The following is a 14429-nucleotide window of genomic DNA, read 5'->3' as shown; positions in this document are numbered from 1 at the left end:
AAAAATATCTATCAACTGCTGCCCTGCATTTATAATATGTATTATGTGTGGTTTTCCGTGTAGAAACAAATCTAAAATTAGAGTGGTGAGTCTGAGTCTGTTCCCGAGCGTAGACACACGAGTTGACACGCTCTGCCTCATGAGTGCAAGCATTAATATTTTAGTGTTGGGATAAATATTTCACTCTTTCAATGAGATGTGAGAAAAAGATACGTGGAGGGAAAGAGGATTGGATTACACTCGTGCCCCACATGAATAATGAGTGCAGAGATGAGAGGAGAACAAGGGCCTGGCCTGCTCCATGCTAGAGACAAAGATAGAAAAGGTGTAGTCACAGACAAAAAGGAGTACACAAAGGTCACCCGAGCCTTCACCTGACCTGCAAGGGGGCTTTTGATTGGTGGTGGGGGAGTCAAGTCTATTTCATGTTCCCTCCCCATGGACTTCCCTTTTATGGTGAGGCACCCCAGCTATTCATCGCTGTAATAATCCCGCTCGTCTCTCGTTCGTTCTGGGCACTGACACTCACAGGAATGCTTACACAACACTGACAAGAGTTGGGGGGGGGGGGGGGGGTTTGTTTAGCATGTCATAAATATTTTGTATATCCAAGTCCAGTACGTCCATTTGCACGCACAGACAGTCTCGGTTTATAGAAATAGTGATGAACCAAGATGAGGTGCACTGTCGAGCACATAAAACAGACACTGATGATGATGTAACAGAAATGTTAAATTGTGTCAGTGAAGCAAGCGGTGGCTAGTGGTTTCACCGCTTCACAATTAAGAAATAAATTCCCACAAGTGACTGACATAATCAGACGGGTAATTATTTAATAACGGGAAACTTGGTCTCCTATGCCCACTGCAAGTAGTTTTATTGTAAAACAACTACACACACTGTACACACACACACACTCTCTCTTTACCTGAGTCCAGCTCTGATCTGATCATATGGAGATGAGTGAGATGTTGTTAATTTTTAGACACATAATGCCCGGCTCATTTATATTCACAGCAAACAACAGGTTTTAAATTAGCAGCACAGCTACACAAAAAAGTCCCAAAACATCAACTGTATCTGCAGGATTTCCTGTCATTCATGTCCAGCTTGTCCTGCAGATCATCTGGATCTTGGAGGGGCCTTTCACGCCCCTTCATCTTGTCTCCCTGTGTCATCCAACTCCTCCACATCCTCATAGTCCATCTCAGCCCTCTCATACTCTAGCTCCTCTCCCTCAAACTCAAACCCTTCTCCCTCACATATCAGCTCCTCTGTCTCATATTCGACCGCCTCTTCGTCATATTCGAGCTCAGTCCCGCCATACTCGTTTATTGGAGGCTCCACATACCCTCCTTCCTCTTCCTCCACTTCATCCTCCACTTCTTCCTCCTTCACCAGAAGCTCTTCCTCTTTAACATCTGTGTCCTCTATGGTCACTGCAGCTTCATTTGGTGCTTGCTTTGAGCTACTGTTCTTGAGGATGCCATGAATCACTGGCTCCTCTCCTGCAAGTGCCAGCTCTTCTGCCTCTTTCTCTGCTGCCTTTCGTCGTCTCTCCTTCCTGGCCTCACGCACCTCCAAAAACTCTGCAGCTCCCTCCCCAACCAAGACAGCGTCTTCACCTACTATAGGAGGTTCCTTGACTGGGTTGTGGTCATAGGAGAAAAGGCGCAGGGCTCTGAGACGCTTCAGGCTGGGAATTTCTGATATCTTGTTGCGGTCCAGGTCTAGGATCTCCAAGGACTTCATTCGAAGAAGGACTTTTGGGAAGGTGTCAAAGCGGTTTCCGTAGAGCCACAATCCCCTCAGAGCCTCCATGCGCCACAAGTCAGGAGGCAGAGTCTTCAGGCGGTTGTCCCCCATCTGCAGGGACTTGAGGTTGGGTAAGTCATAGAGCACTCGTGGGAATCTCTGGAAGTAGTTGCTCTCCATCCACAAGCACCGCAGATTCTGCAGGTTGCTCAGCTCAGGTGGAAAGCTCATTAGGCGGTTGCTGCCCAAATAGAGACGGGTTAGGTTAGTGAGGTCGCAGACGGCCAGAGGAACATCTTCTATTTTGTTGAAGTCGAGGGCAAGTATCCGCAGACCCTGCAGCTGGGAGATGCTGTCGGGCAGGGTGCGCAGGCTGTTTCCACAAACATAAAGCTTCTCCAGATGCATCAGGTCACAAACACGTGAAGGCAAACGCTTAAATTTACGGTAGCTCAAGTCCAACACGGGGTCTCCACTCTCCAGCAACTCCTCCACTCCAAGCGGAAGTTCCTCCTCTACTTCCTGCACTACTTCCTTCTCCTTCTCGGAAAATTCTGCCTCTTCGCCATCTTTCCCCCCCTCTTCCTCCTCTTCTTCTCCCCCTCCCTTCCTGGACGAGTTGCCCATGCTGTTGCCTGCAGCACCTTTGTGACTCCTGTGTGAGTCAAGACAGAGTCATTTGATGAGGGAGTGTCTGTGACAAGTCAACCCTGAGCCTGGGAGCTGCTGCTGTTTTGTGGTTGTACCCACTGGCTGCAAACCACATCCTGGCCCGGGCCAGTTAACACTCCGGCAGCCATACCAAAGCAGTTTGTCAAGTGTCTCGTTGTCCCTTCATCTACAGCTTCATCACAAAACAGTAGCGGAAAAGATCTAACAAACTGCAGAGTAATAGTAATGATAATAATAGTAGTAATAGTAGTAGTAGTAGTAGTAGTAATAGTAATAATAGTAATAGTAAAGGTGTTGTTGATAGTTGAGTTCAACAAAATCCAGCTGAATTTTGAGCTGAAATTGAATTCTTGCAGTCCTTACCCTCTTCTCTCCTCTCTAACTTCCTCGGGGCTTTTAAGGGAAAGATAACGCCACCTGTTCACGTGATCCGGTTTCTCTATTAGAAGAGGAGAAAAAAAGTGCCACTAAACAGGGAGCCTACCTCCCCTCTTCCTGCGGATAAACCCACAGTGTGTGCGCACTCAGTGACCTGGCTGGCGGCAAAGAAAAACAGCTAATGGAAGTCTGTTCACTAGTTAACGCAGCTGCTCCCCATTAGAGGCCGAGGTTTCCCGGAGTAATAATCCGCGCCCGAGGAAAAACAAAAAAACCTGCACATACTGGAAAAGAACAGCGCTCACTGACGCCCCTCAACTCCTGATGTTGGCCGCTTCTCTCCATCAGTGTGAAGGTTTACATTCAACTGCTGCCTCCCTCCTTCTGTAACAGGAACAGGGGGCATTCACGTCACATGGCCAGTGTGTCCTCGTGTGAGTGCGTGTGTGTGCGCGCGCGTGCGCCGGTATGATAGAAGTAGCCTCTTAGAAATAAATATATTTTAAAAAAGAAGCAACTTTAAAAACAACTTTTTCCCACAAACAAATTTTTAGGTGTGAGGGTTTGATCAAACGATAAACAAAAAAGAATATTAATAGTGATAAACATTATCCTGATATTTATGTTCATCTGCACAGACGACAAGCAAATTCGCAGGCTTACCTACGCTTATATTTACACATTCGCACATGTATTAACCGCCAGCGCCACTTTTTAATTGCAATTAATAGTTTTTAGATTCATTTTGTGTCTGGAGTATTAGTCCTGCCACAGAGTGACACAGAGCACACATAATCGCAAGCGTTACAGTTTATTACTTTTCCTCGTAAAATGTTGTTACTATAAATCCATACGAAACGAGAAACAGCCTTTCAAAACAAATAAATACATTTGTGGTTTTGCCGTTTGTAGCTACTATAAATCTTTATGTACGGCTATATGTATGTTTGATGATGGAGATGAGGCTCACTGTCCACAATGGTCTACTTAATTTTGGTTTTACTCATTTTTGTAGGTGACCCGCTGAGACCTATAAAATTGTTTGACAGAGCACAAAACTCAAGACTTGCCGTTATGGTTTTTCTCCTAACCAAATCACTGCAAACCAAGTAGTCTTTGGTCACTCACATTCTTATGCAATAGGACTCCCAAGTACAATATGAGATTCTCATATAGTATGGTTTTATATGCAAACCTAAAGTGAACAAACAACTCTGCAACGATTGCTAAAATAATTCTCTTTTACTGTTGTTGCTTCATATTATGGCTCATATAGTTTAATTGTCAAATGTTTTATGTAAAAATTCCATCCATCCATTTGCTTCAGTTCTGTAAATATGTGCACCGTCCTCTGATGGCCAGTAGGTTGCCTGTAGCCACCCTTTGGATCCAGTCTTACAGATCATTAAGCCTTTTTGGTTTAAGTGATGTTGTCACACTTCCTGTTTCCTGATGTTGTCCAACCATGAATCAAAAGTCAGAGAGAAATTCCAGGGGTTAATCCAGAATCATCAATTAATCTAACATGCTTGTTTTTGGACTGTGGGACAAAGCTGGATTGCCCGGACAGAACCCACGCACACTCAGAAACGTCCCAGACTGGATTTGAACCTTATTGCTGTGAGGGCTAATCACCCTACAGTCAACCTTTGATTTCACTTTGTTACACTACATTTTCAGATTGCTTCTGAAAATGTTTCAGTGATCAATACTCTGAATTCCAGAAAAAAGAAAACAACCAAACAAAAAACCCTCCTGATTAAAGATTTTCCGCACTTCATATTTCAGTTTTGTTTTGTTAATTATTCAGATGCCTTTTTTTTATTTAGCAAAACGATCGGTGGAATAATTTAGTGCAGGAAAAGTCTCAGCAAATGCCAATAAACAACTCAAAGCTTTACAGGGTTTTAATTTTTCTCTACGTGACACAGATACAGTGGACTAAAGTGCAGCTCAGATTGAAATGAATGTGACACGACTGAAAAATATTCCTACACCGCCGCTCAAAATAGCTCCAACATTTGGGTGAGCCCAGAGCAGTTTTAACTAAAAGGGCAACAACAGTTCCAGAAAAGACTAACTTTGTCCAGTACAGAACTATTCTCTGTTTCTCATAGTTTACCCCACAGTATTACAGGATATTACTGAGACTATTGTAGCGTTTTCAGCCATTTGTTTTTCTGTACTAAACTAATTCAGAATTCAGTTCAACCTTAACATTATACTTTAATCTGAAAGAAACACTGAAAGAAAAACATCCTAAAATAATGAAGGTTCAAGATGAACCAATCCGACACTGTATTTTTAATGAATCTGACCATATAACTTCATCTCGCGTAGCTTAAAATTTGCAATGCTGTTTATACTGACTATACTGAATTTGTACTGAGGAGATTACAGCATTCACATAATGCAATAATGATCACATGCTACTATCAACAAGAACATGATACTTTCTATCTTACTATTGATACTTTACTGAGCATTTCATCCCAAATTACTTACCTTTTTGTTTTGTTTTTGAAAAACAGACTCAATACTTGGCAGCAAAGGTTTTTAGAGACATCTTTAGGTTCTAATATTTCTTCTTTACACTTACATATCTGTTGATGGGTTGCAACCTATTCTGACCCAAATGTTGCTTTGAATGAATCTTATGTGTCATTTGAATGTAAATCTCCAAAGAAATATTCAGATATGAGATAATGTAACTGATGGGATGAAAAGTGTAGTGATGCCAAAGTAAAAAGTCTCTCACTCTTTTCTGAGGAAAATACCCCCACCTTTCATTTGAGGGACCAAAATGAAAGTTAACCTTTAGCCCAAATTCATCAAAAAACGTAATAACAGCATGCAGGTTTTCTGATTGACAGTCTATGCTGTTGGTTGTGATACTGAGGAAAAGTCTGTAAAAGATGCTGGGGTCAGATGTGCAGGGCTTCTGTCAGCTTGATAAGCTATGGCAGAAGAAGCGGACAAACAGGGAGACAGGCGGCGTGCTGCTTGAGGATAATCCTGTCTGATATGCTGAGAACCAAAAGAGCTGATTAGCAAATTTCTATATAGCATTAAAATGACCCTGAAATGACACAGTGAACTGTAAGCAGGGGACATAAAAGACTGAGACCTCAGGCAGTGAATAGATGTGACTGTTGAGGTGAAAGTGTTGAATGCAGATGAAGCACTGCATGACTTCACTACCATGGACGAACACACACATAACAAACACATGGACAGGGTAAAGGAAAAGTAACTCTAAACAGTTATTAATGATCATTTTTTCATGGTGGTCTAATGGAAAATCAATAATTATTAAGTATTTAATATTTATATATATTTCATAAATGTTTCTGGAAAACACAAGAAGCAAAACAGGACTGCAATGAGAGGCCTTCATGCTTTTGCAACTTGAGGTTAAAAGAGAACAAGGAAGCAATTTCATTAAAGGAGCATATTTGCACTATCTGCTGGTGAAGGAGAAAATTGCAGCTGATACAGCATCATTGTGCTTATTTACAGTAAAGGAAAATATGTGTGATTTGATGATGCAAACAGTTCAAGTCTAAAAACAGAATGACATCAGGCAACCATTTTTGTGTTTACTGTAGTGCTTACTTTGTAGGTATCCACATTTAAATTGAATGAAGGGTTTAGGAGTTTCAGCTCCTTAACATGTGCCAATCTCTTTTTAAAGGGACCAAAAGTATTTGGACTCAAAGTCTATTTCATGGGCAGGTCTGGGCAATTCCTTTGTTATGTCATTGTCAATTAAGCAAATAAAAGGCCTGGAGTTGATCTGAGGTATGGTGCTTGCATTTGGAAGATTTTCTTTACTGTGAACAGATAACATGCAGTCAAAGGAGCTCTTCATGCAGGTGAAACAAGCCATCCTTAAGCTGTGAAGACAGAAAAAAACCCTTCTGAGAAATTGCTAAAATATTAGGAGTGGCAAAATCTGTTTGCTATATCCTGAGAAAGACAGAAAGCACTGGTGAACTCAGCAATACAAAAAGACCTGGACATCCACAGAAGACAACAGTGGTGGATGATGGATGATCACAGAATCATTTCTAGCCCTTCACAATAGCCAAGCAAGTGAACAACACTCTCCAGGAGGTAGGTGTATTGATATCCAAGTCTATCATAAAGAAATGACTTAAGTAATTTCTTTGTTTTTGGCATGATCTTTCTCAAGTGACAGCTCAAACTCTTGCTAAAGTTTTTATACTGTGTGTAAACTGGCAGGTAACTTTCAGTTTTAACTAGATTTTACACACTATGAGCATTAGAAAGTTAAAGGACATCACTGCACAGCGCCACGGTGCCATGGCTCAATAAAAAGGTTAATTATACATTTAAATTGACCCTAATCATTTTTTGTTTTTTCGGAAATAATTCTGTTATTGTATTTCTTTCTAAAGAAAACTGATGTGTTTAGAAATGGCATGCTTTGAAAAAGCATATGAAAGTTTTAACAAAAACTTCATTTTTGTCCCTGTTTTATTTGTCATTTCTGTGAATACAATATGGGTTTATGAGATTTGCAAATAATTATGTTCTATTTTATTTGCATTTTACATAGCATCCCAACTTTGAGGGAATTAGGCTAGTAGTACAAGTTGTTGTCTTATTTTGCAGCACCCCCTCCAGTGATTATTTAACAAGGAAACTGTTATCACTGACATTTTGTTTTTCAGTGTCAAAGGGTCACACTAAATAAAGATAGCCTTAAACATGGAAACTTTCTGCCAGCACAATTATTATGACAATCTGAGAGACCAGGGATGTTAAATTGTGAGTCACATACAGCCTACATTGATCTTAAGTGGGCCAGACCAGTAAAAGTGCTGTCATCTGTCAGTGAAAAGAAACTGAATTACAACTTGAATCACTAAAATATCTTAATATAAGGGAAAAAGTGCAATTTTAACAGAATGTCTCAGTTTTTCTACATGATAAAGAAACAGCGGTTTAGCTAATAAAGAACTCTTTGGGTTTAAATTGTAAGAAATGTGTCAAATTACAGAAAAAGTAGCTCATTGCCCTGACTGTCCCGTTATCATAAAATAGAAAGCTGGATTAAAGCACAGTCTTACAAAGTTTTTTAATTGATATTATTAATATTTATACTTACAGTGGATCACTGAAAAAAAAAATATAGTAGTATATAGGGGGGGGGGGGGGGGGGGGGGAGTTGAAATGTATTTAAAAATGTAGTTGTCCTTCAAAGCTATCCAGTGGACTAGATTGGAGTCTTTCGATTATGGTCCCCGGACCTTATGTTTGACACACCTGAATTAGACTCTTCGAAGCAAACTACAGCCCAGTTTCCATGTAAAGCATTTAGGGAGGATGGAAAGTAACAACAAAAAGGGAGCAGGGTTGAGAGGACCCCTTAAAGACCTGCTGTGTAGCTGTGTATTTAGTCCGCTACATAAATCAGAAGCAGCTCCACATCTACAACCAATCGGACTCATGAGTCCACAGTTAAAGTCCTCCAGGGGACTGTTTGCGGTCTCTGCGATCACACGACTTTGCGCTGTTCAGATGGTTTATGACCTATGGTACTCTCGCCGCCAGACGAGAGAATGCTGTGCGCCGATTGGCCCAGACGCCTCGAATGATTCTGCTCGGAGTTTGTACCGAATGAGTGCGTGGATGTGACAATGAGCCTACAAGGTAAGCATGGGGATGGGTTTGTGGATGCTTGTTATATAAAAAGGACCCGAACCCTCAGAATCGATCTCTTATTAGTGTGCCTGAGGGACGCTGGTTAAAATCTGGATGCTGTAAGTAAATATTAATTATCTACATGCTGTGACGTGCATAGCTAACCACCCGCTATCTCCCGCTATTATTTAGTCATTAAATGCTTTTCGATGGCGGTTTGTCGGTTTTGTCTTGGTTTCTACACGTTAACGACGATCAGACTTCTCCCAGTCCACGCATTCGTGTGGAAAACGTACTTGTGTGCGTCGATGTTTTTCCTGTTTTTAAGTATTTGTGGGTGTGCGTCTGTTAGATTGATCTTTAATGTCGATAAAGTTAGTAGGTGAAAACCGACCTGATTTAGCTCCATTTGGTGGTTTCCTAGCTTCACTAGTTTCCCCATAGTAGTGGGTGATGTTGCACTTCTCTTTGTTTTAGATCTGGACCACAACCAGCTCAAACAGCATAGAAAAATCTGCCGTACGAGTTTTTCTCTCTGCACATTTCAAACCATTTGAAAGCCATTTTTTACACTCACACTGAAAAAAGGTTTCTTCACCTTCAGTAAACATGAAGCAATGATTGTGAGTAAGATGCAGCTGAAACTTCTAAAATCAAAGGTTTATTTATTCAAATAACCAATGATTAAGGAACAGAGTTGGTACTGAACGCATACCAAGCAATTTTTTGCCCAGATTCCATTAAATTTAATGGTTTACGTTGCCTGTATGTAGTTACATGGAAATTTTGTGCATTTTTTGTGTGAAAACAGGTGTGCAACTTTGTGACCCGTTAGAGCTCAGGTGCATTCAGACCAGAAGCAGCGGTAAGGATGGGAGGTGGAAGCCAGCAGACGGTGCCAGGAGAGCCGGACAGCGGGAAAGCTAAAGGTGTTTACACCTGGGAGGAGGTGCAGAGCCACTGCAGCAGGAATGATCAATGGCTGGTCATCGATCGAAAGGTTTACAACATCACTCAGTGGGCCAAAAGGCATCCGGGAGGGTTTCAAGTCATCAGCTACTATGCTGGAGAGGATGCCACGGTATGTCATGTTTCCTTCAAAATACAATGAAAATATACAGGCCTGTGCATTTATGTTCATATGATTTTATTTTGAAAGAGATCACATGAAACTATCATCATGAGCGTTAATTCATTTATATTTGTTTAAGATTTGTGTTGCCATTCCAATCAAAAGTAAAGTTTATGCCAGTCTGTGAATGACACCTGGGCTTCCCACAACTCCTAACATGTCTCTAAGTTCCTTGCAGCTCTAACAGAAAGAGATTTCCCCTCTGAGGTTTCAGTATACCTAAATAACTGTTCCAGAATAAAAATAGCAGAAAGCTCGATAATATGGATGAAAGAACATGAGTAGGTGTAGCAGAACCAGCTACAGCACTGAAACGCTGCTTTCAGGCAGCTGAATTATGATAAACAATGTAATGTCATGGTTTCACAGGCAACTGAAACTTACAGGGAACATCATTTTACTTTTAGCATTTTTACATGTTAGAATTTAGCTGAAGTGAATGCATGATTTATTTTTTTTACAATCTGATAACTATTTCCACTGCTACCTAACTTTTTAGTAAATTACAATTTTTTGTTGTGTTTGTTTTTAGGAAGCATTCACTGCTTTTCATCCTGATCCTAAGTTTGTGCAAAAGTTTCTGAAGCCACTGCTGATCGGAGAGTTGGCAACGACTGAGCCGAGCCAGGACCGAGACAAAAATGTGAGCCTTTAATCAAAGTCCCTTTTTTTTATTGACAACATGTGAGTGATCTAGTGTAATAAATGAGAGACAGACGTAAGTTTGATAATTCACTGATCTCTTATGTTAGTTATGAAGTGCTGAGTGTTGGGAACATCTGAGATTCTAGGTGGGGTTTTTTTAGCCACCTTAATGTCTTGTTTCACTGTATGAAAACCTAAAATAGCTCAAATCCAAAATTCTTGATTTCAGAAGTATCACATCAATATATTACAGTTTCAGTTTTACAGAGTTGTTTGTTTTTCTCTGCACCCAGGCAGCCATCGTGCAGGATTTTGAAGCATTACGAGCTCGGGTGGAGAAAAGGGGTCTGTTTCGAGCTCAGCCTTTGTTTTTCTTCCTCCACCTCAGTCACATCCTGCTGCTAGAAGCCCTCGGATGGCTGACCGTCTGGATGTGGGGCACAGGCTGGATACAAACACTTGTGTGCTCTGTGTTTCTCGCAACCGCTCAGGTGATTCAGACATAAATTTTAAATGGGCCTTATTATGCTTTCCTTATGTTTTGAAATATATGCATACACCAAGTGCATGGTTACATTAAACAGAGACAAAGTTTTAAATAATGGATATCAATAATAATAAATGTGTAAAAGTGAGCCAAAAACCTTCAGACTGCTCTCAATGCACAGTTTCAGTTTCTGTTCTTGCCCCTTTACAATGCCAGTGATGGAAGGTATTCCTAATATGTTCATCACTGACACTGCTCTGGCTGTCAGGACAGAAGCCCCTCCCACAGACTGTGCAAATCTTCTGTTTACAAAAGCTAACCATTCATATTAAAGGGAGCATAAATAATTGTGATTTTAAATAAATAAATAAATAAAAGTATGAACTGAGATGCAGAAACACAGGACTGATAAAAGACAAACAGTTAGTCATGCATACAAATACATGGTGTTGGAAATCAGGTCCATTTAAAGAGAAGTCTTTCACCCAAAACATTTGTTTTTCTGCTTCTTCTCCAGGCACAGGCTGGATGGCTGCAGCATGACTTCGGTCACCTGTCTGTCTTCAAAAAGTCCAGCTGGAATCACCTCGCCCACAAGTTTGTCATTGGTCATTTAAAGGTAACCTCTCTTAGTTATAATCCTCTCTCCATTGAAATGAAACACAGATACTTAAAGGTTTTTTTTTTCTTTTTTCAGGGAGCTTCTTCCAACTGGTGGAATCACCGACATTTCAGGCATCACGCTAAACCCAACATCTTCATTAAGGACCCGGATATCAACACGTTGCACCTCTTCGTACTTGGCCGAACTCAACCAGTGGAAGCAAGTAGCACGAAGATAGTATTTCTTATGTTTTTAAGCACTCGCACGGTCCAACTCGTCATCATCCACTGTTTACCTCTGTGTTACAGTACGGGATAAAGAAGATCAAACACATGCCTTACAATCGTCAACACAAGTACTTCTTTCTTGGTATGTTTTTTAAGAGTCATTTAAAAAGAATAATAACTACAACTTTTTAACGTTGCACCTTTTTTATATATTTATATATATATATTTAAATATAGTGGGACCACCGCTGATCATTCCAGTTTTCTTCAACATTCATGTAATGCAGACCATGGTATCCCGGCGTGACTTGGTGGTAGGTGTATATAATAATATACTGACTGGGTGTAGTATATTAGATTGCATATAGGCATTTTCCATTTGATGTGTCAGATTGAATTTTGTATTTGATATTACAGTATTTAAGAGAAACATTACAGCAAAAAAAAAAAATGGCACAGAATAGAGCATATGTAAAAATAAGATTATAATTAATCATGATTGTCATAATTAAAAAAGAAATTACATAAATCATATAAACTTTCTTGTCTTGTGAAGGATCTGGCTTGGTTCATCTCATTCTACCTTCGCTTCTTCTCCTCTTATATACCCCTGTATGGCCTAGTTGGCTCATTGGTGCTCATAAGCATAGTCAGGTAACTATTTAAAATAAGAAAACATTGCACTCATTAACAAATGAATTGTTACCAGTTAACAGACTTTGATGCCTTATATTGTCCATTCCTTTCAAAATATATTGTCCTTGAGCTGAGATGCACCATATTTTGCTCTATATTGCTGGAATGTGTGTGGAAAAGCCTGACTTTATTAGCAAACATTAAACTTAACATATTTGACCGCTGTATACCTAATAAAGTACACTGCAATAGAAAGTGATTCCATTTTTTGTACCCTTTGGCCACGTTATGTATCACCTCAATATGATATTGTTTTTAATGTTACAGGTTTTTGGAGAGTCACTGGTTTGTGTGGGTGACTCAGATGAATCACATACCGATGGACATCGATCATGAAAAGCACAAGGACTGGCTGACCATGCAGGTACCTGTATCACTTTTACAAGGTTGTATAAAAGTTTTGGACACTTTAAATATTTTCTGCATTTACCCAATACTCATGAACATCCCAGATCACAAACATCTGTTTACACCTTCCCTTATATTTACTAGGACCTTATTAACTCATTTGCACTCTTTTGACTCATTCTGTCATTCAGTTACAATCCACCTGTAATATTGAGCAGTCCTTCTTCAACGACTGGTTCAGTGGACACCTCAACTTTCAAATCGAGCACCAGTAAGTGAAATTTGAAACCTGTCAAAAACTAGAGCACGACTGTGTAAACTGAAGTACTGATAATAATTTAACAACATTAATTCTGCATTTAAAGATATAAAGTCTCTATTATAAAAAAAGAGTTTTAAAGAATAGTCAGAAGACTGAGAGATGTAATTCATCAGGCATGGTCACAGGCACACATTAAACTCAAGCTACACCACTTAACCAGTGGTGAACACTATTCGGATTTTACACCCATCCATAGTGAGCTATCGCCCATTTTTTCAAACAGAATTTTTTTTCTTGCAGAACTACACTCACTGTTTGCACACTTATATGTTACAATGATTTTATGTAACAAAATATGCCACAATGCAACAATTACAAAAAAATCAGCTTCCGTTTCTTTTCTTTTGCAAGCTTGTTTCCAATGATGCCGCGGCACAACTACCACCTGGTGGCCCCACAGGTCCGTGAGCTCTGCGAAAAACACGGGATTCCGTACCAAGAAAAAACTTTGTGGCGAGGCTTCGCTGATATTGTCACGTAAGTACAATGATAACAGAGCATGAAAATGGCTGTAAATACAGTATATGACTCAGTCTTCTTTTATGGAAGGACTGCTTACCTGACACACACACTGATGGGCTGGCTATTTTTTGTTCTGACTTCCTCATTCAGGTCACTGAAAACCTCAGGGGACCTCTGGCTCGATGCATATCTCCATAAATGAAAGACTGTATTTTCCTCCACTGGTGTAAAAAAAGTGTTTTTCTCTTTTTCAACAAAAATCGACTGTATCTGTTTGAGTCAATGCTGTGGGAAAGATCCCTCTTATTGTTGTAACAAAGTCTTTGTTTGGTTTATAGATGATGGGGTTTTCCTAAGTTGCCTTAACAGTATCTTGATCAGCAGCAATGTGATGATAACACAGCTCTAAAACCTACCTGTGACTTATTATTAGCATTAGCATCACCAGATGTAAAAGAAAACTATCTGAATGATTAGACACAATCATTTATATAAACTACAAAACCTTTGTAAACTGTTTGTTATCGTTTGTGAAACTACTTTAAATGAATGTAACTGCTTTGTAACATGCTGTGCTCTTTCTATAGAGAAACCATTACACTGCAATACCACATGAATAATTTCACTGAGACCAATAAATCAAACTAAAAACTCTCTAAAGTTTTCTGTTCTTGTTTATATAGGGCATGTTATAACAAGGGAATAAACATAGTGAAAGATCACCACACTGCATTAGTGATCTGTCACTCAAAGATCTGCTTTGCCTGACTCAGGAGTCACTGCTTGTTTCACATTGTTTAGTGTTATTAATCTTTGAATATTGTCAAAAATTGCAGACACATACTGTACATATACATGGCTCACTGGGATATTGGGATACTGGAATATTTCATGCAACTTCTTTTCTTTGCTGTTAAGATTTTAGGTTTAGCTGGGACACATTACTGCTCGTTTCCCTAATAAGAACTGATCTGATTAGCATTTTCATTTCAATTTTAATTCTACATTTGTAGAATATCTTTAAAAGCGTA

The 14429-nt window shown here is 39.8% G+C and overlaps 2 protein-coding genes across 4 annotated transcripts; one reads left to right on the top strand and one right to left on the bottom strand.

Moving 5' to 3' along the window:
* Positions 1 to 849: 849 nt before the first annotated feature.
* On the bottom strand, positions 850 to 3143 carry lrrc10b (leucine rich repeat containing 10B). The gene is made up of 2 exons (XM_004553007.3): positions 2791 to 3143; positions 850 to 2410 (listed from the first exon to the last, which is right to left on the bottom strand). Exon 2 carries the CDS (start codon positions 2380 to 2382, stop codon positions 1147 to 1149), a length of 1236 nt encoding a protein of 411 aa, XP_004553064.1. The 5' UTR covers positions 2383 to 2410; positions 2791 to 3143; the 3' UTR covers positions 850 to 1146.
* A 5188-nt stretch (positions 3144 to 8331) lies between these two features.
* On the top strand, positions 8332 to 14052 carry LOC101473241 (acyl-CoA Delta-4 desaturase). 3 transcript variants are annotated; one of them, XM_004553009.4, is made up of 13 exons: positions 8332 to 8484; positions 9287 to 9556; positions 10140 to 10250; positions 10546 to 10743; positions 11257 to 11358; positions 11437 to 11562; positions 11652 to 11712; positions 11808 to 11884; positions 12127 to 12224; positions 12534 to 12630; positions 12806 to 12885; positions 13288 to 13413; positions 13549 to 14052. In XM_004553009.4, the coding sequence occupies exons 2-13, from the start codon at positions 9347 to 9349 to the stop codon at positions 13598 to 13600; spliced, it is 1338 nt and encodes a 445-aa protein (XP_004553066.1). In that variant the 5' UTR covers positions 8332 to 8484; positions 9287 to 9346; the 3' UTR covers positions 13601 to 14052. The 3 variants fall into 3 exon arrangements, with proteins under 3 accessions (XP_004553066.1, XP_004553065.1, XP_004553067.1); XM_004553008.4 differs by having other exon boundaries at positions 8482 to 8594; XM_004553010.5 differs by lacking the exon at positions 8332 to 8484 and adding an exon at positions 8495 to 8594 and having other exon boundaries at positions 9311 to 9556.
* The last annotated feature ends 377 nt before the right edge of the window (positions 14053 to 14429 follow it).

Source organism: Maylandia zebra, linkage group LG7 (genome assembly GCF_041146795.1).
Source record: "Maylandia zebra isolate NMK-2024a linkage group LG7, Mzebra_GT3a, whole genome shotgun sequence".
Classification (NCBI taxonomy): domain Eukaryota; kingdom Metazoa; phylum Chordata; class Actinopteri; order Cichliformes; family Cichlidae; genus Maylandia; species Maylandia zebra.
Note: the sequence above shows the minus strand (reverse complement) of the source record. Positions and strands in the feature narration are given on the sequence as shown.